General features: G+C 54.0%; 10 protein-coding genes across 10 annotated transcripts; 4 read left to right on the forward strand and 6 right to left on the reverse strand.

Moving 5' to 3' along the window:
* Window positions 1-874: 874 nt before the first annotated feature.
* PG997_004263 (uncharacterized protein) lies at window positions 875-1,484 on the forward strand (the record flags this gene model as incomplete). The annotated part of the gene is made up of 2 exons (XM_066808578.1): window positions 875-914; window positions 982-1,484. The coding sequence occupies 2 exons, from the start codon at window positions 875-877 to the stop codon at window positions 1,482-1,484; spliced, it is 543 nt and encodes a 180-aa protein (XP_066672196.1).
* A 392-nt stretch (window positions 1,485-1,876) lies between these two features.
* On the reverse strand, window positions 1,877-2,182 carry PG997_004264 (uncharacterized protein; the record flags this gene model as incomplete). Its single annotated transcript, XM_066808579.1, has 1 exon — window positions 1,877-2,182. One exon carries the CDS (start codon window positions 2,180-2,182, stop codon window positions 1,877-1,879), a length of 306 nt encoding a protein of 101 aa, XP_066672197.1.
* A 1,641-nt stretch (window positions 2,183-3,823) lies between these two features.
* PG997_004265 (uncharacterized protein) lies at window positions 3,824-4,285 on the reverse strand (the record flags this gene model as incomplete). The annotated part of the gene is made up of 1 exon (XM_066808580.1): window positions 3,824-4,285. One exon carries the CDS (start codon window positions 4,283-4,285, stop codon window positions 3,824-3,826), a length of 462 nt encoding a protein of 153 aa, XP_066672198.1.
* Window positions 4,286-8,884: 4,599 nt separating this feature from the next.
* PG997_004266 (uncharacterized protein) lies at window positions 8,885-9,954 on the forward strand (the record flags this gene model as incomplete). Its single annotated transcript, XM_066808581.1, has 2 exons — window positions 8,885-9,560; window positions 9,629-9,954. The coding sequence occupies 2 exons, from the start codon at window positions 8,885-8,887 to the stop codon at window positions 9,952-9,954; spliced, it is 1,002 nt and encodes a 333-aa protein (XP_066672199.1).
* A 2,328-nt stretch (window positions 9,955-12,282) lies between these two features.
* PG997_004267 (uncharacterized protein) lies at window positions 12,283-13,663 on the forward strand (the record flags this gene model as incomplete). Its single annotated transcript, XM_066808582.1, has 3 exons — window positions 12,283-12,507; window positions 12,540-13,292; window positions 13,349-13,663. 3 exons carry the CDS (start codon window positions 12,283-12,285, stop codon window positions 13,661-13,663), a joined length of 1,293 nt encoding a protein of 430 aa, XP_066672200.1.
* A 936-nt stretch (window positions 13,664-14,599) lies between these two features.
* On the reverse strand, window positions 14,600-14,818 carry PG997_004268 (uncharacterized protein; the record flags this gene model as incomplete). Its single annotated transcript, XM_066808583.1, has 1 exon — window positions 14,600-14,818. The coding sequence occupies one exon, from the start codon at window positions 14,816-14,818 to the stop codon at window positions 14,600-14,602; it is 219 nt and encodes a 72-aa protein (XP_066672201.1).
* A 468-nt stretch (window positions 14,819-15,286) lies between these two features.
* On the reverse strand, window positions 15,287-17,910 carry PG997_004269 (uncharacterized protein; the record flags this gene model as incomplete). Its single annotated transcript, XM_066808584.1, has 2 exons — window positions 15,287-16,378; window positions 16,477-17,910. 2 exons carry the CDS (start codon window positions 17,908-17,910, stop codon window positions 15,287-15,289), a joined length of 2,526 nt encoding a protein of 841 aa, XP_066672202.1.
* An 863-nt stretch (window positions 17,911-18,773) lies between these two features.
* PG997_004270 (uncharacterized protein) lies at window positions 18,774-19,599 on the reverse strand (the record flags this gene model as incomplete). The annotated part of the gene is made up of 2 exons (XM_066808585.1): window positions 18,774-19,173; window positions 19,250-19,599. 2 exons carry the CDS (start codon window positions 19,597-19,599, stop codon window positions 18,774-18,776), a joined length of 750 nt encoding a protein of 249 aa, XP_066672203.1.
* A 712-nt stretch (window positions 19,600-20,311) lies between these two features.
* PG997_004271 (alpha/beta-hydrolase) lies at window positions 20,312-21,454 on the reverse strand (the record flags this gene model as incomplete). The annotated part of the gene is made up of 1 exon (XM_066808586.1): window positions 20,312-21,454. One exon carries the CDS (start codon window positions 21,452-21,454, stop codon window positions 20,312-20,314), a length of 1,143 nt encoding a protein of 380 aa, XP_066672204.1.
* Window positions 21,455-23,825: 2,371 nt separating this feature from the next.
* On the forward strand, window positions 23,826-25,453 carry PG997_004272 (acetylcholinesterase; the record flags this gene model as incomplete). Its single annotated transcript, XM_066808587.1, is given in 5 exon segments — window positions 23,826-23,972; window positions 23,983-24,540; window positions 24,585-24,836; window positions 24,896-25,026; window positions 25,096-25,453. The coding sequence occupies 5 exon segments, from the start codon at window positions 23,826-23,828 to the stop codon at window positions 25,451-25,453; spliced, it is 1,446 nt and encodes a 481-aa protein (XP_066672205.1).
* Window positions 25,454-26,122: the final 669 nt, after the last annotated feature.

Below are 26,122 nucleotides of genomic sequence, written 5' to 3' on the forward strand. Positions count from 1 at the left end.
TTGGTTAAGCTATTAGATGTGGTTAGTTACTAAGCTCCATTGCTACACTTGCACTATCAATAGATTTGAAGAAGATAATATTTAGGTGACTTTGTCCATTAGAGTATAGCCAGGCTATGTCAATAATATTCTGTTCGTCACTCAAGACTGGATACTGTTGATAGGGTTCGAGGGTTACTTCAGGTAGCTTGGACCTTAGCACTCGGCATGGGGATGCCTTGCCCGAGTATGTTTGATGTTGTATTCGTGCATTGGGCAATGAATGTCCGCTGGGGTGGTGGGCGTCAACCGGTAAGCCTACGAGGCCACGAGGTACGTGTGAGTTGGACTGCTTTCAATCAGAACCACATTCGATTGCCTAAGGCTAGCTACAGGCAATGCTCCCACGTGTGTAGTACTCCGGGAGAAAGGGGGATATTATGTAGGTTTCTGCTCCTTGATTCCGACAGCCAAATCCACGAAGCCGAGAGGCTCCTGTGAAGATGTGAAGAAAACATGCGAGGACACTGACAGAGGCCATCCACAATGTGCCTGTCTCCTTCCAGCAAGTATACTAAGTACATACCTACATGTACCTATCCTTGATGTCAAAGTCGATGTTCGCGCTGGAGTTCAAATGGAAGACGGCCAAATTTAGTTCAGCGGGTAGGTGCAGCTGATGCACACTGGGGGTGGCCTTTGGTGTCTGGGGTAACAAAGATTCCCGTTACTAAAGCCGCTCTGTCAACGCACGGTGCGCATCCCACCAACCAACCCACCCCTGCCGGCCTGCCTGCAGCAATCCAGGGCGCCAAGCAACGGAAGACGTACAGAGATCCCTTCAGAACCTACCATCCAACCCAGGGAGGCTTCCGTCCAACAACATCGCGAGACTATGGCGCCAATGGCACGGGCCGACCAAGATACAGTCGAGCGTCAGTGGGCTCCCTCCTCTTCACCTCGAGAGTTTCAATCGCTGACAAGAAGAACCTTGCTTTGTAGTCCAGCTCAAGGAGACCATCCAGTCGCTCTACCAGGTCCTCGTCCAAGTCTCCGCGTACGACGTTAACAACGGCGCGGGCGGGTCCAGCAACAACAACACCCCGAACTCCTCCTTCTCTCCGGCTTCCTCGTCCGCGGCCGCCGGCGCAGGAGGCGCGCGGCCCTCGCGCGACGTGCTGGCGGCGGAGCTGCGGGCCCTTCAATCCTCGCTGCAGGCCGTGTACGCCACGTCGTCGACACCGACCCCGGAGCAGGCCATGCCCCACATCCCGCCCGAGCTGGTGCAGTACGTCGAGAAGGGCCGGAACCCGGACATCTACACGCGCGAGTTCGTCGAGCTCGTCCGCCGCCAGAACCAGACCATGCGCGGCAAGCAGGCCGCCTTTGCCAGCTTCCGCGACGTCCTCGCCGGCGAGATGGACAAGGCCATGCCCGAGCTCCGCGAGGACACCGCCCGTGTCGTCACGGCCACGGGAGGAGCGCCGCATCGAGCGAGCCAGTGAGAGCAATGGGTGGTGGCACTTGGGTGTCATGGTTGGAGAGTGACGCTTGGTAATGGTAGAGGAGTTCTCCCCTCCGTCGTGTTTTCCGGCGTTCTTGGTAAGCCTGACCAAGTTCAGGTCAGGGTTGGGCTCGTTGCATGGTTGGGCGTTTGGGTGCTACATAGGGCATGATACCTCAGCAAGTTAGGTCTATGCTGTTTCACCAATAGAACGGAGTCTCATTCGTCACTTGCTCGTTAGCCGTGACATCAGGCAGGGGCTAATATATCTGTCATTCATGGATTTCTATGGAAGCCCGTTCGCTCTTTAGCAGAGTACGACAGATCGCTCTTGTGTTATGCCCTATAGGAAGACCCTTCTACGGAGGGGGTCATGGATCGTTATCTCACGGCTCAAGCCCATCGAGAAGCTGACAGGCCCTTCAAACCATTGGCCTCCATGTAGGTCTTTTGGTTCTCTCTGTATTCGTCATCGAACGTGTATTCGGCCAGCCGTCCACCACCCAAGATGGTGTCTTTGCCTGCTGGCAGAGGGGTGTTGGCGATAGCCTTGCGGGGGCCAAAAGCAGTCTCGACCATGGCATCTGCATCAGTCTCTGTGACACCAGGCGACTTGCTTGCATCGCTGGAGGCGTCTGCCAGGTTGCTAGCGCCGAAGATGGTCTGCTCCTGGTTCTGTACAGGCTCGGAGGTTCTCATGGCTGTGAAATCACGCGTGTTAGTTATTCCCCTACCTGGTCGTGGGCTATCAGTGTGACAGTTCCAACTTACACTTGATCATGAACCACATCGGAAAGCCGACATCCCGCCACTCGCGAAGCTCGTCTCCGTCCTTGGCTACGTTACAGGAGTTAGAAGGGAAAGAAAATGGCAGTCAATTCTGCAGCAGCAGAGAAAAACTTACCCTCCATGTTGGGGCAACCGGCAGCCTTCCAAGCCTCGTACTCGAATCGGTTCTTGTCTATTCCAATAGTCAGCTTTTCCTGCTCATAGCCGCCCAAATATTTACACAAGGCCGCGAGTCTTACCCTCAACAACTTTCTTCAGTCTCTCGGGGTCCTCCTGGGTGCGTTCGAGCTCAGCAGCAAGCGCTTCAGCCGCTGCGTAGAGCGAGGCGATAGCTTCCATGGTGGAGACAAGGGGGCAGGCAAGGAGCGAGAAACGGACAGAAAAATGAAGATTTACGGTGTGAAAAACGTTTTATATGGGACGAAGAATGAGAAGAGCAAAACCGAGTCCCTCGCTCCGAGTTAAATAATGAACGGAAGGTTGTTTGGACGAAGGATGTCTGAGTGGCGCGGTGTGACGGTTGGTGATGGTTGGTGATGGTGATAGAATGAGAGCAAGGAAGTGGGTCGCCGACCTTATTGGAAGTGACTTATCCCAAGCCAACCTGATCGAATTTGATGCCAGGAATGGAACATTGAAGGGACTGGACATTGTATTCACTGCCTTGGCTGGTCTTTTTCGGTCATAAGAACTCGTCTTTCGTCGTCTGTTGGGTTGCAATATACATACTTACTTAACGTAGGTAAGTATGCACGAAGAGGAAATGGTTGAACGCAAGCATCCGGCTCTGGAGGCCTTGTTACGGTGGACAAGAGCCCAGCCATCATGTTACAAGATGACTTGACCTCTGTGCTCGTTTTCACGCTGCCTCTCCTGGGTCCCATATCTCACAGCAGCGCAATCACCACATGCAGCCAGATCTGCGACATACAATGGCAGATGCACCCATCATGTCAATGGCAAGTGCACGCAGTGAATACTCGGCATGTGGATATTACTAATGGTAACGGGCTAAATCAACTGTACATCCATATGAATCGCCCCTTCCAGTTTAGCTAATAACTTGGAACATATGGAATCACTGCACCACACAATGGAAAATAGGTGGTATCCTGGAGAAACAGGGAGCCAATCACTTTTGGTCATGTCACGAGTTTCCAATGTTCATTGGTAACGCACTCGCTCATTTAAGGCTATCTATCGATGGTCAAACCAGTCGTAGTTGAACCTGTCCATCCCATCCGTGTCATACGGCGAGCAATGCCGCCTCCAAACCGCAGTCTGGACGAAAACGTCCCAGAAGTATGTCATGTGGTCCTGATGAATATGTACATTAGCGCTTGTTATTCGAATTGAATGAAGAGGCCCACTTACAACGCTGCTCAATAGTCAATATTCTGGGCCAGAGGTGTATTGAATGAAGCAAACAGCTCATTCGTCCGGGTATTTCCACTGGGGTCTTGTGGCCTGCAGAGCACCACTTTGGTTCTGTGTACTGAAGCGACTTCATGGAGAGGTCGATCTTGGGTGTAGAACCTGCATCTGTCGGGACTAGGGGCTGGAGGGCTTCGGGGTGGGAAGACTGTGAGCACCCGAGATTGGACCATCGGCTTCTCCTAGCTTCGAGTCCTGCTGGGACAGAGCCGAGTGCGAGGTATCAACATTCGGGACCAAAGCAGATGGGTCCTCAACGCTGCCATCTTCGCCGGAGGAGTCTTCCTGGGACAGAGTCGGTTGAACAACATCCGGGGTTTCTGCTGAAGTGGACTGGCTCTGATTGTCGTCATTTTCGCTGGAGGAACCTGTTTGGGATTTGTTTTCCCCGTCTTGGTCGGCTTGTCTCATGCGAGCTAGGTAGGCCGGGATGTTGGCTTCGTCGACCCGTGCTCTCTCTTCCAGCTTGAGTCGCCAATCGTCGAGTCTTTCGAGGGCTTCGTAGACGTAGTTATTCTGTATGTCTCCATACTCGCTGAGTGACCAACCATCGCTTAGGAACCATTGGGCTTTGATCATGTCGCGCAGCTCAGGAAGCTCGTCCTTCAAGAACGAGCGGACCTTTGCAGAGCGCTCCGTCGGGGGCGCGTTTTGTACCCCGGCAACGAGGTCCTATGTGCCGTGCGCGTGTGTAAGCCATGGCTTTCGAAGCAGGAAGCAGAGTCGAAGTGGAAAGATGTTGCTGCCATGATACTTACGTGTATAGTTGCATCCACCCAGTAAGCGTTGAGCCGCGGCTCCATTGCCGAGTATCGTGGCTCTTCCGTACCAACTCCTTCTCCAGCAGGGTCCATGTTGCTGACTAGTAAGTGCTAAGCCGATGCCTTTAAGTATGGTCAAAAGTGCTGGACCGTTCTGCCTAACTCATGGGATGTAAGTTGATTGCCTGGTGTGAATATGGTTGGGGAAGTAGAAGGATCTGTTACCTGACGCCTTTCGTAGAAGACAGTCGGGGAATAAAGGCCAGGAGTTAAGCGACAAGGGCCGTAGCGAGTCGTGGGCTGGTTGCTCGCACATGGACTTACCAAATGGAAAGTGCGTATCGACCACACGCTTTTGACGATGCGTATATTATGTAGAGCCGAAAGAACCAATGTTACTGAGACTCGAAGGAGAGTAAGCAAAGCGATGTTGCCCTGCGATTTCAGCAGACTGGGAGGAAGGCAAATTGAACACGCCGATTCATTATTCCATGGTTGCCTCAGAGCAACAAAAATGGGAAGGGGTCGTCGAAGGGACCTGTGGTGTTGCTCGAAACAAATAAGTCACATATCAGTCACGTTACGCGGGTGATGTTTTCTATTCTCGATGAATGGTTTCCTCAACAACCGTTCTACTCACTAAACCAAACTCCCATTTCTACCTCGTCCAGTATCCGTCTTGTCCTGCGTGCCATTTTCTTTCCTCTCCAAAATCCTGTATATCATGGAGCGCGAGCTCAGCAAGAAGTTACGGAAGCCGGCCGGGGCCTGAGAGGGTCGGGGGTCGGGGAGGCAAGGACGGATGAGGCTGCAAAGATACAACGGTGCAATTCAAAGGCTGACTTTGCGTACTAAGAGAAGGAGACCCAGATGCCAGTCGTTGGGCCGCTTTCTTGATTCTGTCTCTTTCATTCTCCGACTTGCTTCTCTTCTTCTTCCCCTGGGGGGCCATGGCGGGAGACGCAGAAGTAACAGGGGTAGTGCGGGAAGCCAGAGGAGTAATAGAGGAGCTTGTGGTAGCCGCGGTTCTGATCGCGTGCCCGTGTCGACAAGGATGATGGCCAGGCAAGCCAGGCGTGTTCTGAGGCTTGGGCGGGTTCTTTGGGATGTCCTCTTCCTGCTCTGTGATAATGCCGCCACCATTGTCGGAGCTTCCAGAAGATATGTCCATGGGATGGTCGCTTCCAGTGTCATCGATCTCGCTCTCCTGGTTGTCATCATGGGCATGAATCTCACTACCTTGCTGTGAAGGCTTGTCCGAGCTGGGAGAAGATCTTTGTACTGGACCGAACCACTATGGACGCGCTGCTGAAGTTGTTGCTCCCAGAACGAGACTCGTCGGGTTGCGTTGGATACGATCTTAATGGCCGACATGGGATCATCGGCTTTTTGGAAAGAAAAACCTAGGGATATATCACACGAGAACCGCACCGTATCCCGCAGCTCAACAATATCCTCCTCGAGGTATTCTTGGACGCGCTGTAGGCGCTTGCCAGGAGGCATGGCGTCTACATCCTCCAGGAAGTCCTGAGCAGCCGTCAGGAAAATGATTATAGCATCTCAACGAGATGATTGTGGGGTGGCTGATAGTACTTACGAAAACAGTCGCATCGACGAACCCGGCATCGAAGACCGGCTCGGTGGGAAATGCCTCCCGCGTACTAGCCTCGTCCTTTGGTGAGGAAGACAGCTGGAAATCGTGCTCCATGAAGAGCGCCATGGTTGTCGAACACGTGTGGGAGGAACTGCAAGTATGGTGTCGTGTTGGAGGCTTGGCGAGACCTGGGCAACTCAGTGTCTGTTTGTTTTTGTGGCATTGCTGTCGACGACAAGGTCGAGGACCGCATAAACTCCAACCCCAGGAGCTGGCAAGGCTTAGCCATGAAGAGTGCGAGCCCAGAGCACATTCAAGTCACTCAGATGTACGGTAGATATTGTCCTTACCACCAAGCAGCGCAGGCAATACATTGTGTAAATGCCGGGGGCTAATAACAAGTTTCCATTATCATGAGATACCGACTATACGAGCATTTTGGGGTCAAACATCTTTGACGAGACCATTGTTCTATATAAAGATACGATACGCGGAGGCCATTTCAACGGTGATTAGCAGCTATGATGCACATCAGCCCCTGACTCCTGACTCCAGATGTTCGTCCAGCAAATGAAGCAGTGAATTTGACGACGAGAATGGAGAGAATGAACGGGACTAACCTCCTGGCCAGGAGAATAGAGCTCACGTTGATACTTATCTAGCGACCCATGCTTTACTTTAAAAGTCTCGGCGAGACAGAGTTAACATGATTTCTTCGTCTCCTATCGAGAGAGATTGCTTGGTAAAGTATCGATATACCAAACTAGTCGGCCCTATAGGAGACCATCTACTTCTATCGGAGACTGGCGATGATGACAGGATGCTGAAAGGGGCTGGAATCCCGGGACAGTCTCGTGTGAGCTGAGTGTTCCAATATGCGTGTCCCATAGATGTAAAGTTAAGCAAGGAGCTCAGCTACATTATACGTTATTACTCGGACCCGAGCATCTTTGATATCACCGACAACCCGTTCTTGCCCATTCTCCAGATGATTGACTGGTATGCCACGTCTGTACCAGTACCCCATGAAACCCACACAAGAATCCCGAAGAATAGACAAGGGTCCAATGACTGTTGCCTACCTAGATTGCAAGTAGAAAGTGTCTTTCATGGAGGCATGGGTCTTCAAAGCTGTAGAGAGTAGATTATCCTACAGTAGTCAGTATGGCGGTATGTGATGAGACAAGAAACAGGTCATCACATTCTTTATTGCGGAAAGACGCTGGAGAGGCTGTCGCTCTTATAGAGCCTGCCCCTCTCGCTGAAGGGCGCCAGGGGACGCGGAAGCTTGATTGAGGTGCAATAACCGAGATAAGCGACGAGCAGCGAGCAGCCTTGGTCTGTCTGTACTTGTACTACCCGACAGTAAGAGGTGGTGATGATACATGGATGGACATTGGTGTCTTTGGTCTCCACCAGCCCCAAAGTCACTTGAAGTCACTTGACTGGAACGGGAGGCTGCATGGCCTTAGATGGAATGGACCGTCGCCTGTAGGTAGCAGGCATGCACGCGTCCATGATTCGCAAGGCTGCCCGTCAAGTCGAAGGAGGGTTGCAGCGGTGGTTACAGTGTGAAGAAGACGTGCGTGACCCTCAAAAAAAGGACTCAATTCTAATTGACTGGTCGGGACCCAATGAGTCTGTTTCTGATAGGAGCCGGACCGGTCTTTGTTCCGAGGGGAGGGGGGGTGTGGCGTGCCACTAGCCGCAGGGTTTGATTGGCCAGACTCACACCATCTGCCTCAGGGAACTTCAGGGAGTGATCAACTGGGGAAAGACGGTGCCACTGCCTCGTGATCGTTCCTCCCCCAACTATCGCTTCTCACCAGCTTGTTACCGAGTCCAAGTCCTTCGAGCCCGGGAAGAGGTGCAATTGATATTTGTACAAACCTGCCGTCCCCGGGCGAGCACCCGTCGTTTCCAACTTCTTTTTTGTAATTCTATCTTGCATTTCTACCGTTGTTGGGCCCCTCCAGCTCCACGATATCGCCGCATCTACACAACTCGGAGCTCACGTGTTTTCTGATCATCTGACTTGATCCATCCCCTTAGCCAGTTGGCTGGCCCCAAGCGAAAGCAAGGTGAGTGCCGTTTTCCATCATCTGCATCACCAAATGCCATCTCCTCTTCATCGCTGCCTTCTGCTTTTCCGCCCGGAACATGCACCCAAAGCAATCCGGCCAACTGTCTGCTTCTGGGGACCCGGCAAAATTCTTCACATGCTGCCCTGCCGGCGCTTTCATTTGCTAGGACTGCTGCGCGTTTGCAACATATGACTCGACGCGCCCGCGCCCACGCCTACCCTGTGTAAGCCAAAAGGCCAAGGCAGATGTGGTGCTGAGCATGACAAAGCCTTGCGTTCACGCCACATTGGCAGTGCATTCATGGTTGAACTCGTGTTTCAACCCTCATTCGAGCACGCTGGGAACAAGCGCATAGTATCTGCTAGATTGCAGCCATGCTTGTGTGAAGCTGCTACATGCTACCATATCCATCGCATATCACCACCATTGCCCCTTATGCAAGCACTTTGCTCTTTCTTTCTCTTCAGCTTGCCGATAGCAGCAGTTTCCTCGGCTGGCTATGGCCATGGCATCCGAGTGTCGGGAGAATCGCTCGTTCCCATCCCCCTATGTGCTAGTTGGCAGTGATGATTTACTATGGTGGCTTACCATATCGCGTATACATGTAGTTTGGGCCACAGTGCTAACAGGCCACAGTCTAAGCCCTTGGATCCTGTAGGCCACGGAGGGCCTTGGAACACAGTATAGGCCTACAGTAGGTGCCATCGTTTGTTGATCCATCATCGCGTGCTAAGCGACTATGGAGTCGGCATATACTTCAACCGAGGCGGCCCTGGAGCAGCTGAAGGGCCCACCAGATCGAGCGTATCTGACCGCCATGGCCGAAGCTGTTGCACATGAGCAAGCGGACCTGAGCCCGTCGGCTCCCTCAAGTCCCAGTCAAAAGCGGAAACGGGGGCTCCCTGAGGAGTCGTCCTCGCCCGATTCACGGCGTTCGAAACGTAGTGCACCAGCGGCACCGCTGTCTGACCATGCAGAGCCCGACAATGCAGCTTCGTATGTCGAGAGTGCCGTAGAAGCTGCACAGGCTGCCGCTGCCGCTAATGTCAGCGCTGCTGACTTCACTGCTCTACAACAAGCTGCTGCTGATCACCATAACGAGCCCGATGATGCTGCCAATGCATCAAGCACAGCCGCAGCTGCTCTGGGATCAATGTACCCAACCATACACATCCCGCCCACCACAGAGCAGACTTTCGCTGCCCAAACAGCAAATGATACAGAACATCACCACCATCCGTACGGCAGTGCCGAAATGATGCATACTCCGGATGGACTTCCTGATACTTCCGGTGGGGTGAACCAAAATGGCATGAGACCTACTCCCAATGCCGATTTTATGTCACAATCAGGACCCAAGCCGGCGGTTGGGTCGGAAGAGTGGCACAAGCTACGCAAGGATAATCACAAAGAAGGTTCGTATAGATTAGCACTATCGCCTATTTCTACCCCCACTCGGTCTATGGCTAATATCTTCACGCAGTGGAACGGCGGAGAAGAGAAACCATCAATGAGGGCATCAATGAGCTGGCGAAGATTGTGCCTGGTTGTGAGAAGAACAAGGGCTCCATTCTTGCGCGTGCTGTTTCCTTTATAACACAGCTAAAGGAGAATGAGGCACACAATCTCGAGAGATGGACGATTGAGAAGCTCCTCACCGAACAAGCCATTTCGGAGCTGAGCGCATCAAATGATAAGCTCAAACAAGAATGCGACAGAATCTACCGGGAAATGAACGTGTGGAAACAGCTTGCTCAGAATGCAGGTCTGAAGCTCCCTCAATCCAAGGAGGAGCCTTCATCTTCATGATGGATCTAGGGCTGGCGTTCTGGTTTTCTTTTCCTTCTTTCACCATTTGGTTTGGCCGACATTCTTTATACCCTCTTGCACAGACTGATCGGCCCTGTGGCGTCTCGATTTCCGGTGGTTCATTGCATCGCATTTGTCGGCGATCCTTACTAAGGTGGTTGTTTACTGGTCGGGGAAGAAGACTCGAGATAATGGGTGTGGACAAGATGGAGCATTTGCCCTGGCTGGATAAATGCGGATCGAGGGTGATGCGGTTCTTGATTCGGACATGGCGTTTGGTGAATATCAGTGTAGTAGGATCCAGCTAATGGGCGATTTTTACCCTCTCATCTAGGTGCCAATGCACAGGAAGACATTGCCACTTGATGGGTATGGCATAATGGAGTACGGGCTAGACTGTTTCCCACCCATTACTGTCCTGTGGCTAGATGGAGACTACTGTGATTTGACTGAATTACTTGCTGGAAGGCAGTGGCGCAAGAGAGCGAAAACGACAGCTGTCACGGAACTGTTGCCTGCCTATGCCCAAGTGGTAGTGGTATTGATGCAAGGCATAGGTAGGCCCAAGGTTAGGTGTTGCATGTCGTTTGGCATGTTTCATCATGGACCGGCTTTGGCTAGTCTTACATACCTACGAAGGCGAAGGACATATGTGAATGGAGGTAGGCAGACAAAGGAAGACGGTGCCGAGGGCGAAGTCGACTTATCGAAACCGTCTCAATTTTTTCCTTTGGGGATCCTGATTGATGGAGCACCAAAGCACATGTAGATTCCATGACACAAGACCGGAAGGCCGACAAAGCCGAACAAACGGAAGCATGTTATTGATGACACGACACGACACGGGCAACTGCCTACTGCCTCTATGGTGGCTTGAGGGGTGTGTGTACGTGTGCAATTGATGTTTGTCTCTCGGTAGCTACCTAGGGGTGCGACCAACATACTTATCACATTCAATGGATTAGTCCTGGGATTGCGAGAACACGATGCATACCTTCTGCTGGAGGATTGCAAATACATTGATACATACATGCCTCTTAACCTAAACTTAGGGTACATTAGGTATGAATAATGGTAATTGGTAAATTATAGCGACTGTACTCTTGACAGGACCTAATAATAGAGGGAAGCGGGCCGGCATGGGTGTAACAGACTCTTCTTTCCTTTGCACCTGTTCTGGCCAATGCCAGGCCCTGAGTCGCCCATGCCCACAGCAGCAGCCCGCTGTAGGTCTAAGAACATTAGGTTAGGAGGTACTCTGCCCACTGCCCACTGCCCACTGTCCATTGCCCAGACTCCAGTCGCTGACTCTCAGGCCATTATGCCCCAGGCTTGCCCAGGCAGTCACTTTGGTCCGCCCGGGAATAACCCATAAACCCCCTCCCCTCAAAAACCTTTGCCATTAGAAATGGAGCCTCCGGCTTTTTCTCTTCAGTCAGTTCCATCTTTTTCATCCTTCCACCATCAATTCTTACTTTTACCACTCCCCAACTTCTCGACTTCAATCCCCCCCAACCTCCGGCCTTGCCTTTTTTTCTTCTCTTTTCTTCACACAAGACACCTGGGTCAACCCAAACGTCAAGCGAGAACCAGAAAAGCACCTCCCCTCCTCTCTCCCCCTCAAATACAACCACTCTCATCGCTCTGTTCAGCAGAGTCAATTCGCATACAAGAATTACTCTAGAATCCATCGTGGCAAAGCCCCTACCCCTCACAACAACCAACAACCCACCTCCGATCCCGTCCTGGGAATCACTGCTTCGTCGCAGCCCTCTCGATAACTCTGCTGCCAAAAAGCGTGTCAACGTGCAACGAAGGCCGTTGATCCATCCTCCCTCTCGACATCCCATCGAACCCCCACATAACAAGGGTTTTCCGCATACATTGCTGTTTATGTATCAGCACGAAAAGACCGCTGTGTTTAGACACCATCCCCCTCTTCAGCTGCAGTCGTTTCGCATACCGCGAAAGCCTTGTAGCCCTCACATCAGCTCCTTCGGTTGAACCCCACAGTCCTGATCATCACTCGAGTTCATGCCTGCCAACGCCACGAACAACGGCAATCCTTCCAGTCTCCCCTATGTTCGCTAAGAATACCCGCTTCTTCTACTGACAGCCTGGCTTGTCCCATCCGCTCCGCGCCCACCATACAACCGCCGTATCCTTCCGCAGATGACTAGTTAAGTCTCGGGATACTACCGCAAGTCTGTCTACGCATCGCCAATACGTTCTCAGCTCTCCACCGCCCGTTGAGTCAACCTAGACTCGACCCCAGCACCAACAAGCCCTCCGCTTCTCGCAGCCGCTTCTCAGAATATCACCGCAACCATGGTTGAGCTTCTGGCCATCAACCCCAAGAAGGGGGACGATAAGTTCTATCGTTACAAGATGCAGCGCATCCAGGTCAAGGTTGAAGGCAAGGGTAACGGTATTAAGACCGTTGTCGTTAACCTGAGCAGCGTTGCTCAGTCCCTTGCCCGCCCTGGCTCTTACGTCATCAAGTGGTTTGGTCTCGATCTTGGTGCCCAAACCAACATCGACCCCCGGATGATCGTTGGATTATCAACGGCTCTCATGACGCCGAGGTCCTGCAGAAGTCTCTCTTCACCTTCATTGAGAAGTACGTCCTCTGTGACGACTGCGGCAACCCCGAGACCGATATCACCATCAAGGACGACGTTGTCCGCAAGGACTGCAAGGCTTGCGGTGCCCGCAGTCGACCTCTTCCCCACTCCAACCTTATCAACTTCATCCTGAAGACCCAGCCCAAGAAGGGTAAGAAGGAGAAGAAGACCAAGGCCGAACGCCAGGCTGCTCGACGTGCCAAGCAACAGGGCTTGCAGAATGGCAATGGCAGCAAGGACAACGGCAGTGGAAGTGGTGGCGATGATAACTCGGAGAACGGCTCCAACGATCTTGGCGACGAGGAAATTGATGCCGGTAGCGACGACGAGTTCACTCGCAGAATCACGGCCGATGCTCAGGTCATTGATGCGCCCAAAGACATCAAAGACGATGATTGGGCTGTTGACATGTCTGAGAAGGCCGTCAAGGCTCGTCAGAACCAGCTGCCCAGCGAGTTCCGCGAGAAGCTTGTCTTGGATGAAGAAGAAGAAGGCGAAGGTGGTGGCAACACTGCTTACGACGAACTTGGCAACTGGGTTTTGGAGCAGGCCAAGGCCAAAGGCATTGACAAGGTTGATGACATTGAGGTCTACAAGAAAGCTAAGGAGCTGGGCATTGAGACCAAGCACCGAACCGTCATGGTCCTTGCCCAGACTCTGTTCAACGAGAACATCGTTGCTCAAATTCCCAAGCGCGCTGGCATCTTCAAGCTGGTAAGTCCATGAACCTATAAACTTTATTCCTGCTCTTTGCTAACATCGCATGACAGCTTGTGAAGGACCCGGAGGATGCAAGCAAGATCTCCGAGCGCCACGAGAAGGCCCTGCTTGGTGGCATTGAGCGCCTCCTTGCTACCACCGGCAAGGACCACCCCAAGCTGCTGACCGCCGACGTCATCTCCAACAAGATCTTGTATCAGCTGTACGACAAGGACCTGTTCTCTGAGGATTTCATCCGCAAGTGGGGCAGCAAGGCCAGCAAGAAGCACTGTGACCTTGCTACTTCCCGAGAGATCCGTCGCGCTGCCGTGCCCTTCCTCAAGTGGCTTGACGAGGCCGACGAGGAGTCTTCGGAAGAGGAATAGACGGCCTGGCCTCCCCAAGCACGTGTTACCTCGATCTGCACGAGCTTTAGCCCCTCCTGCCAAGATATAATCTTGAAGGTGGCTAATTTGCTGCTGCTGGTTTTCGAGAATTGCTTTTTACTTCGGTTCTCCGCTCTCTTGCCCAGTCGTTTTCCCTCAGGTGTGCCGTTCCCAACGCTCTAGCGGTATCGTTGAGGTAACCGTTAAGGCGAGCCACGGGCTTTGTATTGGGACGGTGTCACACAAAAGCTTGTTTTAGTGGTTTCAGATTGTCCGTCTTGTTCTAGTGTAGCTTTTATTCTCACTACGCACCACTCCATGTTCGGCTAATGCACTTGCTACGTGACTTGATGATAGTGTTGTGATACCCCCTCTCTACACAGGACCTGGTCCCTAAAATGGTAGCCCCTGGCTGATCAACTTGCGTACCTAATCTCCCATGGCATTCTCGACAAGCCTAGGTAGTTTGAGCCCACGGAAGATGCTCTGCACTTTTATGTTGATTACGGAATACATTCGTGCTCGTTCGGACCAGTAGAATTATACTCGAACAAAGTGCAAGGCTCGTGTTATTCACTTGCCATGCCCCCAAAATTGCCTGTACGCCAACCGACTTCACGGAGACCTGTGGCGACATAATGGCATAAGGTGTGCTCTGCCCCCCCCCGGGTATCCTGCCCCGGCAGCACCAAATGTGGTGTTTTCCTAACCACAACCGAGGGCTAGAGTGCGCCAATCATGTATCACCATCCACCTTTCCTATTCATACACACGCCCGCCAAACCCATCCCCCAAGAGCTCTGACGACCGACCTAAAGCGAATGCCCTAGTCGAGTCAACCAAGCGACCCGAGCGGGTTTGTTTTTTTTGTTTTCCTCTTTTTCTTTCGATTTATCCTCCCAAACCCCTGGAGGCAAGTGCCGCAGCGGCGGATAGTCACCACCAAGACGAACCGCCCGCCTTGAGCGTGTCGTTGTTGTTGCCGGTCCAATCCTGAACCACGTTCTCCGTTCCCCTGCCCTCTTCCTCCCAGTATGTTGTGCCCTGGGCCGCGGAGGCGTCGTGCCAATCCGCGCCGCCGCTGTTGATGTTGTTATTGTTGTTGGTTGCGCCGTAGTCGCCAAAGTCGTCGCCGCCGTTCTCGTTGTTGTCCATAACATTACCACCGTTTGGGGAGCTGCTTTGTCTTTGTGATGGTTGTTGCTGGTCATTGCTGCTAGGCCAGGCCTGCCGAGAAAAAGAGTTGTCTAACGTTAGTGGATTGACCAAGATAATGTGCTACTTTGGAGAAGAGAGAGAGAGAGAAAGAAAGCGAGGAATAGAGAAAAGTAGTAGAAAAAAAGAGGAGAAAAAAGGAAAAGAAAAGGGGGAAAGGGGTGTGCTAAAGAGAAACAGGCCAGCCAGCCGAATTATTGAAAAGGAGAAAATGCCCAAAATGAACTCACCCCAGGGATGTCACCGGATTGGCGACTAGCTGGGCCGACGTTGTCGTCGCCTTGCTTCCACGATCTCTTGCTACCGCCTCCAGACCCGGTCTTGCTCTTCTTACTGCCCTTGGAGCCGCGGCTATTCTGGCTCCTGTGGCCGCTCCCGTTACCTCCGCCAATCACATTATTGTCGTTATCAGGGCCCGGCCCCCAGCCAGCATCGTTGTTTGCATCGCCCCCCAAAGCCGCCTGTGTCCGCGCCGTTGTCCCAGGCTGTGGACGGGCCGCCGCGGTTGCTGGTGTTGCCCCAGTCCTGGTTCTGGCCACCTCCGCCGTTGTTGCTGCCGGTACCCCAGGCCTGGTTCTGGCCGACGCCCTGGTTGCTGTTGCCACCGCCCCAGTCCTGACCAGCGTTATTATTGTTGCCGTTGCCGTTGCCGTTGGCCCAGTCCTGGTTGTTATTATTACTGTTGTTGCCCCAGCCCTGGCCCGGTTGAGTGCCTTGCACGGGAGACATCTTCGGTCCATTGGATTGGTTGGAACCATTACCAAACTGCATGGGGCCCTCGTTCTTCTTGCTGCCACTTCGGATGGATTCCCATCCTGGTTGCTGCTGTTGGTTGCTTCCCGCGGCCGAGTTTCGCTGACCATTGGAACCGCCGTTGAAATCTTGGGGCCAGCCACCGTTCATATTGTTGTTGTCGGGGACGGGACTGATGTTGTTGTTCCAGCCTTGGGAGCCACCGCTCAAGTTGGCATTATTGTTGTTATTCTGGCCGCCTCCCCACTGGTTGCTGCCACCCCAGCCGCCGTTATTGCTGCCAGCGCCAGTTGCCGCAGGCGGACCCGTGGGGAAGCCGTTGTCCTGCCCATTCCAACCCGCATAACCGTTTCCGTTTTGGGAGTTGTTGCGGACGCTACCGCCGCCGCCACTACCACCCTGTGGCTGCTGAGGGCTGTCGTGCTTGCTGGAGTTGCTCTTCAGGCGGTTGAGGAAGCTGTCGACCGTCTCGCCTGCGAAGTTGACACTGTTGTTGTCCGCGTCCTTCTGTACGCAACCGGCCGTCTTGCGCCCACCGCTGCCTTGGCTCTTGCTCGAGTTGGCCCATAGGGTGTTTGTGTCCTTGGCGCCTGCAGACTTCCTGCCGCCGCCGCCGCCGCCGCGCGATGGCGCCGCTCTCCCGGAACCAGCACTAGGTTCGCCAAACCCCGAGCTAGCGTCTCGGGCACTGAAAGCAACGTTCTTCTTCTCTTTGCGCTGGACTGCTCCTACGCTGGGCGAGTCGTTCTGGGGAGGAGTGGCTCCTGCCTTGTCGCCTCCCACGACTGCCGTGCCCCAGCCTTGGAACCATTGGTTCGCCCCCGAGGCGTGAGGAGCGGCCATACCCGTGGGGGGTTGTTGCTGAGGAGGCATGGGCATGGGGCCTTGCTGGGCGTACTGCGGCTGTTGGGGTCCCAGGTCTTGCTGAAATAGCCGATTGCCGCGTGAGTCATACTGGAAACCATTGTACCAAGGGTTGTTGAGAGGATGGGGGTGCCGACCGGAGGGCTCTCCTTGTACGATCGTTGAGGATAGAGCCGGCTGTGGGGGTTCCCATACGCAGCTCCGGAGTAGTGGCGCAAAATGCCGTTCTGGGGATCGTGGAATGCATTGGGCTCGGGGTCGGCGCCGGTCTCGAGCACATGCTCTACGTGCGATACCTTGGATTGAATCGGCAACATCAAGTTTGGCTTGCGAAGCTCGGGAGGAGGATGGTGGGGAGGTATCTTGGACCTCTTCTTCGTGGATCTTATCTTCTGAAAGACTTCCTCTGGGACCCGAGGTGCTGTATCTTTAGCGGGTGTCGTGGAATCCTGTGCGGGCTCTGGCTGCGCCTCGGCGGCGTTGTCTTTGGCTTGAGCCCCTTGCTTCTCACCCCTTTTGTTGGACTTAGCCTGTGCCTTGCCCCCCTTTTGGACGTCCTTGCCGTTCCCGCCGTTCTTCTTGGCGTTCTTCTGCTTCTTGGATTTTCCATTCTGGGCCTTGCTCTCCTCTTTCTCGGACTCGGCTTCGGGTTCCCCCTCGGTCTGAGTCTCATTCTCAGTCGTGCTGGCCTCGGCATCTTCCGACGTCTCCTCAGAGTTATTCTGGTTTTTCTTGCCCTTGTTCTTCTTGGGGACCTGGTTTTGTTTGCCTTTCTTCTTCTTGCCCCGGTTGTCATCCGAGTCCGAGGGAGCTTCGGATGTCGAGGCTTCAGGTCCAGGCTCAACACTCGTTTCCGAATAGTCCTGGGCCTGGTTGTTCTTCTTATTTGACCTACCACCTCGTTTGGCCTTTTCTTCGGCTTCCCTCTTGGCCCTCTCAACTTTCACGACCTTGTGCTTTGCATGGATATCCGCTGCATTCTTGCGTTTCTGCGATTCCAGGGAGGCGACACAAAGTTCGCAGGGACAGTCCGGCTCCACCTCGTGTTCTGCCTCCGCCGTGGCATTACCATTTGCCGGCGCGGCATTTGCCTCGGCTTCGGGGGACTCGGCGGGTGGCTCCACGGGGGCTTCAGCAGGTTCTTCAGGAAACTTGTCCGTTGGCTCCTTGAGGGCCGGTCTCAGACCGTCCTCGAATCGAACGTTTCGCGTTCTTCTGGACGTGCGAGCACGAGGCACCGTAAGAGAGACGGTATCCTCCTCGGACTCATCGTCAGTAGACCAGTGGAGGGCTGCGACCTTCCTTGGTCCCCTAGGCTCTGGTGGTGGTGGTGGACGTCGTCGTTGAGTCTCACTTAGACAGTTGCGCCCTACCATCCACTCGACGAACGAGTTCGGACGACTGCGGGGACGCATGGCGACAATTGGGGGGACAAGGTAACTTTCGTTGGTCTAGTAGAGGGTTGTCGAGGTGACGGCCACGGGGACGAACTGTTTGGGAGCAGTGCAGATCTCCAAATGATTGGCGAAGTGCAAATAAGAAAAACGGTTGCTCGCGGAAAGAACACCCCCAAAATGGGTAGGGTTGGTTAAACGACAATGGATGAAGATCGGGTTCCCATTGGAGACTGAGGGTCTCTTGATGAGAAGACCTGTCTGGTTTACCACGACAACGAAGAGTTGGATGTGGACTGCTGGGGATGGTGTGTCACAAGGTCGTGGGTCGTGACTTCCACTTGTGCAGATGAAGGAGGCGGTTCTTACCAATTTTCCTGTGGGGGCAGTCCAGAAGAAAGAGTGAAGAATCGTAGGGGCCAGGTCGAAAATATGCTCCCAGCTATGTCAACAATTGGCATTGGTAGATGGCGGAAAGAGAAGAGAATTGGTTTGTTGGCATCCAAGCCAACCAGAGTGGTGATGATATGGATGAGTACCCAAAATAATTTGGGGGAGTTGGGTGTGGCGGACTGGCCGAAGAAGAATTGATGCTTTATCGGTTTCTCATGGACAAGCTGGGCAGAAGCAGAATAATCAACTTGGATGTATTCAATTCAGTGGTTCCATGAAGTGCCACCCTTCCCTCACGTAGCGTTGACATGGAACAATCGAACCTAGCCTAGGGAGACACACAGTTGGCTCACATTGGACCACCACTTGCAGCTGGATATGGATAACCTGGAATGCCATGCCTGGCGACTTGCTCGAGATTGACAACGTGACCTGCCTGTCATGCCGTCAAGGCCAGCCAGTCCGCTGCCATTATATTACGGTATCCCCTACTACAGCTTCGCCTTCTCCTGCAGCTCTTGTGCCGCCCAAGCCTTATTGATCCGTACATTCCGCCAGAAGTTCCACGCTCCCGCCGCGACCGCCAGGGGCGGACAGAGCAGCAGCAGCACATTCCACCAGCCGGGGCTGCCCCGCTGGACCTGCGCCATGGCGGCGTCGATGTTGGCCTTGAGCTCGTCGCGGGAGCCGTCGTTCCAGACCACGACGCCCCTGTCGGCGCCGCGGGCCTCGCAGCGGCGGGCCTTGAGCCGCACGTCCATCTGGCTGGCGACGCGGTTGCGGGCGTCGTCGGGCGTGAGGTGGGCGTCGCGGTCCGTGAGGCGGCGCATCTGGACCTCGGGGTCGCGGACGGCGACGACGACGACGACGCCGCAGAGCCGGTCGAGGGCGCTCTCGAACAGCAGCGGGATGTCGAGCACGACGGCCCAGTGGCCCCCGCAGGTAGCAGCCCAGCATGGCCTTGTACATCTCGCGCCGCACGGCCGGGTGCACGATGCCGTTCAGGACGCCGCGGTCCCGCTTTCGCTCCTCGCCGTCGCCGAAGACGCGGCGGCCCAGCGCGGGGCGGTTCAGCGGCCGGCCCTTGCCGTCAACGCCGTGCTCCGGCATGGACTCGGAGGGCGCCTCAAGCAGGTCCGGCGTGGTGGGGCCAAAGTGCTTCACGATGGCATGGTAGCCGCTGGTGCCGGGCTCGACGACCTTGCGCGCCAGTACGTCTGCGTCGATGATGGGCAGCGAGTATGGGGCCGAGGAGAGGATGGACGACACGGTGGACTTGCCGGTCGCAATGGAGCCGGTCAGACCAATGAACAACATGGCTGCGTAACCGTCAGGGCGTCGTTCCGAGACGTTCCCTCTTTTCTTGTGTATTGTAGTGAGGTGGAGGGCCCAGTCGGAAAGGTTCAGCCACAGCAGATTTGGATCAATCACATTGCGCTGTGAAGTAAGTCGTTGGCATGCTTGCAATATCTTGCCCGAGATGAGCCGCTTCCATGTGACTTTTGCGGCACCATCGCCGAGTCTCAAAAGGGTGGGGCTCATGTCATCATTGCTTGGCATCAATCAGCCAGTCATGTTGTATTCTACCCTTCAATGTTAGGTCACGTCAAAAAAGCCCGATAAAGTGACTAATATCAAACATATTTTATATCCTTCACTCCCTGGTAACCCAAACCCTAACTATGCGAGCAGTCTAAGAACAAATTAAAATAGCTATATCTCGTCGTACACGTCCTGTCTCCTATCTGTGGGAGTCGGCATGACAGGCGGCGCAGTGATAAGATGCGCGCCTGTTGCTTCAGTCTTTTCATCCTTGCATCCGAACCAGCCTGGAGTCTGACAGGTCGCCGATGTAACCGTCGCAGTGTGCGGTCGCGACGGTGTTGTACTTGTGCTCGTCGGATCGTTGCATCCAAACCAGCCCGGCGTCTTGCAAGTTGTGGTGGTGCTAGTTGTGGTCGCTGTCGGCGAGTGAGTACTGCTCGTGGTTGTCTCATCCTTGCAGCCGAACCCTTTTTTACACTGTTAGTCACGTGAAAACATAGGCAGATTCCGGAGCAGCAAACTTACATCCTGGAGTCTTGCACGTCGACGTACTCGAGGTCGACGTCGACGTGGCTGTACCAGTGGTGGTTGTCTCATCGAGGCAACCCCACCAACCTGGTGTCTTGCAAGTAGCGGTTCGAGTGCGCGTTTTAGATGTGGTCGAGGTTGTAGACGTAGTCGTCCCAGTAGTGCTGTTGCTCTCGTACATCTTCCAGTTCGGACAATCTCGACATTCGGGGGTCGACTTGCACTCCGGGACCTGGTCATACTTTCGAAGCACATCGTTGATAACGCTGCGGATCTTGTGGGTGCCAATACCAACTCTCCAACCCTTATCTGCCACAGTATCATACACGCACTCCATGCCTGTGTGGCAGGATGTTTCCAACGCGTAGCCGGCAAACGAACACGAAGCAGTCGCACCGTTGCATGTGCCGATATAAATAGGATCGGCCGTATGCCCGAAGTGTGCAGCTCCTGTGTATTCGCGAGTCTGGGGATATCGGGCATCTGCATGCGGAGGAGCGGGTAGTCCAAGCCTGGTGGCCGCAAGAGCCTCCGGGACAGCTTCGAAAGTAACCACGGGCAAGCCATAGGTCAGGCCGAGCAACGAACTAACCGCTCCGCCAAGAGAATGACCAACAACCCAGATGTTGGCATTGTCGTACATCTCGGTAACGTTAGAGTACAGCTCCCTTGCAGCTTGGTAGTAGCGGCTCTCTTCGTGAAGGGCCGTTTTGACGCACGTGTTGTTACAACTATAGGTGCCCGTGGCACAGTCGCAGACTTGGTGCCATGACCACTGTCCTTGCTGTGCACAGCAACAGCTGAAGAACAGATTGTCGTTGATCTTGTCATTCGTGGTTGTTCCTTCGCCATCAAACACCGCAGGCGACGTGCCCTTCAGTCCGATGATGACAGTGGAGTTCGACTCATCTGCCCAGATGTGACCGCGCAGACCGTCCGTCTCCCAGCCGAAATCGGCACTCCTATTGAAAGGGTGCCCGACTTCATCCCAATCGGGCAAGCCGGGCTTCTCGACGTAGGCGTTTGCCGCTACCAGGGCCATGTTTATCACCGTCTCCTTGTCGGTGACATCAGGCCGGGCACGTCGTCTATAGTCCATGCCGACGGTGAGCTGGCTAGGACATAGCCGCGTTGCCGCGATTCGGCGACGATGGGGTCCACGACTTGGGGTCTCCGATCTACCAAACGCTCAATCTTGCGTGGCTTGCTTTTGGCCTTAAGCGACGCGATCTGTTCCGCGGCATGATCATCCTCGGCGGCAAGCCACACCTCGGCATCGGAATTCGGGATGTCTCGTCGTCGATGGAGGCCGGGATGTCGATAGGTCCCATGATGGAAGATGTGCCGTAGTGTGAATGTGTGGTCGGCCGGTTGCGGCGGCTCTGGGATTAAGGGAGATAAGATGGGCGAGTTTGAGAGGGCAACCTGAGCCTGGTCGTCAAATCTCGAGGCGGCGACGGGGGACGAAGAGAAAGCTAGAAACGATAAAAGCAGCTGCGCTGTGACCCTGCCGGCAGAGGCGCATGTCGAAGGTCGCTGATGTCGCGAGGCCATTCTTGGTGGTGTAGCTGTGTCGTATCGTAGCGTATCGTACCGTATCGATTAGGAGTTGTTTGTGAGGTCATCAGGTAACACAAGCGGAGTAGTGTGCAGGTGAGTTGGGGGAGGATTGCTGAATGAAATAAGGGAAAAGAAGAAGCTACTGTAATCTAGAATAATGGAAGGTTCGAAAGACCGATAGATCAATGATGAGTTGAAATGGATATGTAAGGTATGCATGTAGGTATGTAAGTAGACTCCGTCTGCACATGTCTGTAGGTCGGTCATGGGATAACGGACGCAGCATGGGCTCCACTGAATCGCTATCGCGTGCCAATTTGGTCGCCTAACTTTGGAGAAGGAGGTGCTGGAGGAATGACCTACGACATGACCCTGCCGTAGCCATTTTGAGGCACAGACGGACAGCAGTGCAGGCATTGGTTGGCTAGAACGCTAGAACGCTAGAATGCTAGAATGCCCCCAGTCCCGCCACCAGTGCCTAGGTACCCTTGCAGCACAGCGTGTTTGCTACTGTCTGCTGCAGTAACCTACCTATGTATGTACTTGGCTCGCAGTCACTAGGTACGCATTAACAGTAATGTAGGTAGCCAACCCTCAAATGCAGTCGAACAAACAGTGTCGGCTGCTGCCTGGAAGCCACGCTGCCACGCTGCGGCGGCCCACGGCCCCCCGCACCTTACCCCGTCCACCCCGAACTTAGGCAATGTCCAGTGCGTGTTTACTCCGTACCTCCAACCAACTACCAAATATGGCTTGTTTCTACCAATCTTGAATTTGTTCTCAAACATGGACGAAATGCCATAGACATTTATCCAGGGCCTTGGCAGTTGCACTTCGCTCATACTCCTATCGTTCCTGCCTGAAGCATCGCAAGAACTTATGCTCTAGGCCCTGGCTGCCTTGAAGTGAGGCAGAAAATGTATCACAACATAACTTATAGACCGCTTACCTACTCACCTACCCAAACCCACAACACATATGCCATTTTGGGACCGAAAAAGCTGAGAGTATATACACGAATGGCAGAGCTGCCAGAAGAATGGAGGCGGCCTGCCCGAGATGACTACCTATAGAATACAGACTCTCTGCCTATAGTATGATACGATAGGGCTTGCGAAGCCATCACTATGCGTGTGTGGCAGAATAAATACTGCCCACATTGAGTGCTAGTTGGGAGAACGTGATTCCTGGGTATAGAATGCAGCATGAAGATAAGGCGTGAATAACGAGGAGTGCTAGTTGGGAGAACGTGATTCCTGGGTATAGAATGCAGCATGAAGATAAGGCGTGAATAACGAGAACTGCACCATTACTCCGTACCTACCCAGGGGTCTTTGTCCAATCGGCATATAGCGAACTGGCCCGGCAGAGCATACCCCGTCGTTCTTGTTAGAACCCATGCTCTTTGAACTCGTTTTTGTTTTTACCACGACAAGGTCACATTGGCGGCGGAGACGGAGCCGTGCCCATATTCGGTCTGGCTGTATGGATCAGGGTGCGGGGCGACAGCAAACATCATTGATATATAATGCTCTCGTACAGGCCAGTCAACACCGACTCGGCAGTACAGTTTGGGCATCACTTCGCTGAAAACCCAGTAAAGCATAGAGAAATAAGGAAAACTAGGCAGCCAGGCCGGGTAGATTCATGTTCATATGCCTCATACCAAGCGACCTCAACAGGTACCTGGCGGAGACGATTTTAACGAGCCACGGAGGTTTGAACCGATGCGAGTCAAGCCCCCGGGCTGTGGATATGGGGGTGATTTCCGCTCGGGCGCGGTCACAATACTTGACGAGGCCTTGGATTGCGGCATCTGAGGAGATATGAAGCTCGCTTAACGGCAGCCAACCGGCGGAAGATTTTGGCTTCCCTACCTCTCTCTTTTCAACCGAATCGCCGTCGACAACATGGTGTCTGCCAAGACCATCTCGTTCGGTATAGCATGCCTCCTTCGTGGGGTCCAAGCAGGTCCCACTGTCAAGCTTGATACTGGCATGACCGTACAGGGCCGTGCCTCCCCTATCGCCCCTCGGTGGCGGAGTTTTGGGGATACCGTATGCGAAGCCTCCGGTTGGTGAGCTCCGCTGGGAGCCGCCGCAGCCATACGAGCCCAAGGGGTACTCCGTCATCAACGTGACGGCGCTGCCCCCTTCGTGCTGGCAGTACATCTCGGTTCACCCAGCAATGATGCGCACTGATGTTCCCGAGTTTATGATTGGGAAAGCAGGCATGAGCGAGGATTGCCTGACCACCAGCGTCTGGGTGCCCACCAAGGCCGTCGGCCAGACGCCTGAGCTGCCCGTGATCATCTGGTTCTATGGCGGAGGTTTCGCAACGGGCGGAACCGATGTTCCCTACCAGATACCCACCAAATGGATCGAGAGATCCCAGGATCACATCGTGGTAGCTTTCAACTACCGCATCAACCTGTTTGGCTTCCCCGACGCCGCCGGCGCGACCGAGCAAAACTTGGGGTTGATGGACCAGAGACTCGCTGTCGAATGGGTCAGGGACAACATCAAGAGTTTCGGCGGAGACCCCGATCGCATGGTCATCTGGGGGCAGTCGGCGGGCTCTGTCGCAGTTGACTATTATAACTTTGCTTTTGCCGATGACCCCATCGTGGGGGATTCATCATGAACTCCGGCACTGCTCACCTGAACCAGCTCATGAGCAATGACGTCGTCTATTCGAACTTCTCCTTCGTCGCCGAGAGCCTGGGCTGTGGAAACCAGCCAGATGCGGCTTCCGAGCTGGCTTGCATGAAGAAGGTGCCGGCGGAGAGGCTGGAGAATTTCGTGGCCGCTTATGAGGATTCTGGCGACAGCCCCTCCATCACCTTTGCTCCGATGGTGGACGAGAAGCTCGTCTTCGCCAACTACACAGAACGGGCCGCTCGCGGTGCACTGTCTACTCTGGTAAGCCCCAGAAGGAACCCTCCTGTCCAACGATATCGTGTGCTAATGACGTGCCGAAGCCTGCTCTCGTCACCCACAATAACCAGGAGGGTCTCTTTATTGCCCCTTACTCTGTCGATGGACCAGACCCGGCCGTAGCCGAAGAACTTTCAAAGACATTCTTCTGGTGCCCCACGTACAAGACCACCAAGTAAGTTCTTCCTGCCTCGGATGCCTGCATGAATGGATAGAAGGAATGGAACTGACGGGAGGTGCGCAGGGAGAGACTGGCAGCTGGCCGCATAACCCACCGGGCGTTTTACAACGGCAACTTCTCCAACATCTCGCCGCGACCTTGGTTCGGGGCGTGGCACGGCAGCGACCTGCCACTCGCATTCGGAACACACGCGGACTTCCGAGGAAACTCGACGGCGCTGGAGTACGAAACCAGCCACGCCATTCAAGACGCGTATGTCGCCTTCGCGAAGGATCCCGTCAACGGGCTGGACGAGATGGGCTGGGCGGCGTACGCTGGCGCCCGCGGGGTTGTTCGGGCCTATGCCGACAATAACACGGCGGTAGGTTACCGCTCACTCGATACCATCGAGTCCGAATGCGAAGCAATGGGGCTTGCATAAGCAAGCAAGTAAGCAGCAGGCGATTGCTTGGGAGCCGAGAAGGATTTACATACCTAGGTAAGTAAGCATGCATGCACATCAATATGTACCTACATAAAGCAATCAAAGCACTCCAAGCACTCCTGTCATCCTTGGCCCCTGTGCCTGCTTGATGAGTTCCGACCATGGCAAAGAACGGAAATTAATCAAGAGGCATTCATCTGAAGTTGCACACCAGACCGTCACAGTCCCCAGTACCTCCTACTTGTATTACTTGGCTTAGACGTATGATTTTCCAAGCGTATATCTCAAAACGCCTACTGGTATCAAATATCTGTCTCGTCTTATAGTATCGGTTTTTGTGTGAACATATATATCCTGGTGCAAGTGATATATGTACTTACGTACATATTCATAAGTACTTTTACTATGCATTTTTAACCTACCTCCTAACATTGATACCCAGGCAGGCGCCGCGAAAGAAAAGGAAACATTTAAAGTGTAACATACATGACATACATCCTACCGACCTTTAAGTAAGCAGGCAGGCAATTTTTAGTCCGAGACGGGCATGTGGAGTGCATTAACCTACTGTACGGTAGGGTAGGTGCCTCTCGAACGGCGGCAACGGGTCTTGTCTTGGTGTCGCGTTCTAGGCGCATCAGCTCCAAGGGAGGGTACGTAAGTACG

The sequence above is a fragment of the Apiospora hydei genome (genome assembly GCF_038363865.1).
Source record: "Apiospora hydei strain CBS 114990 chromosome Unknown utg000004l_segment0_segment0, whole genome shotgun sequence".
NCBI lineage: Eukaryota > Fungi > Ascomycota > Sordariomycetes > Amphisphaeriales > Apiosporaceae > Apiospora > Apiospora hydei.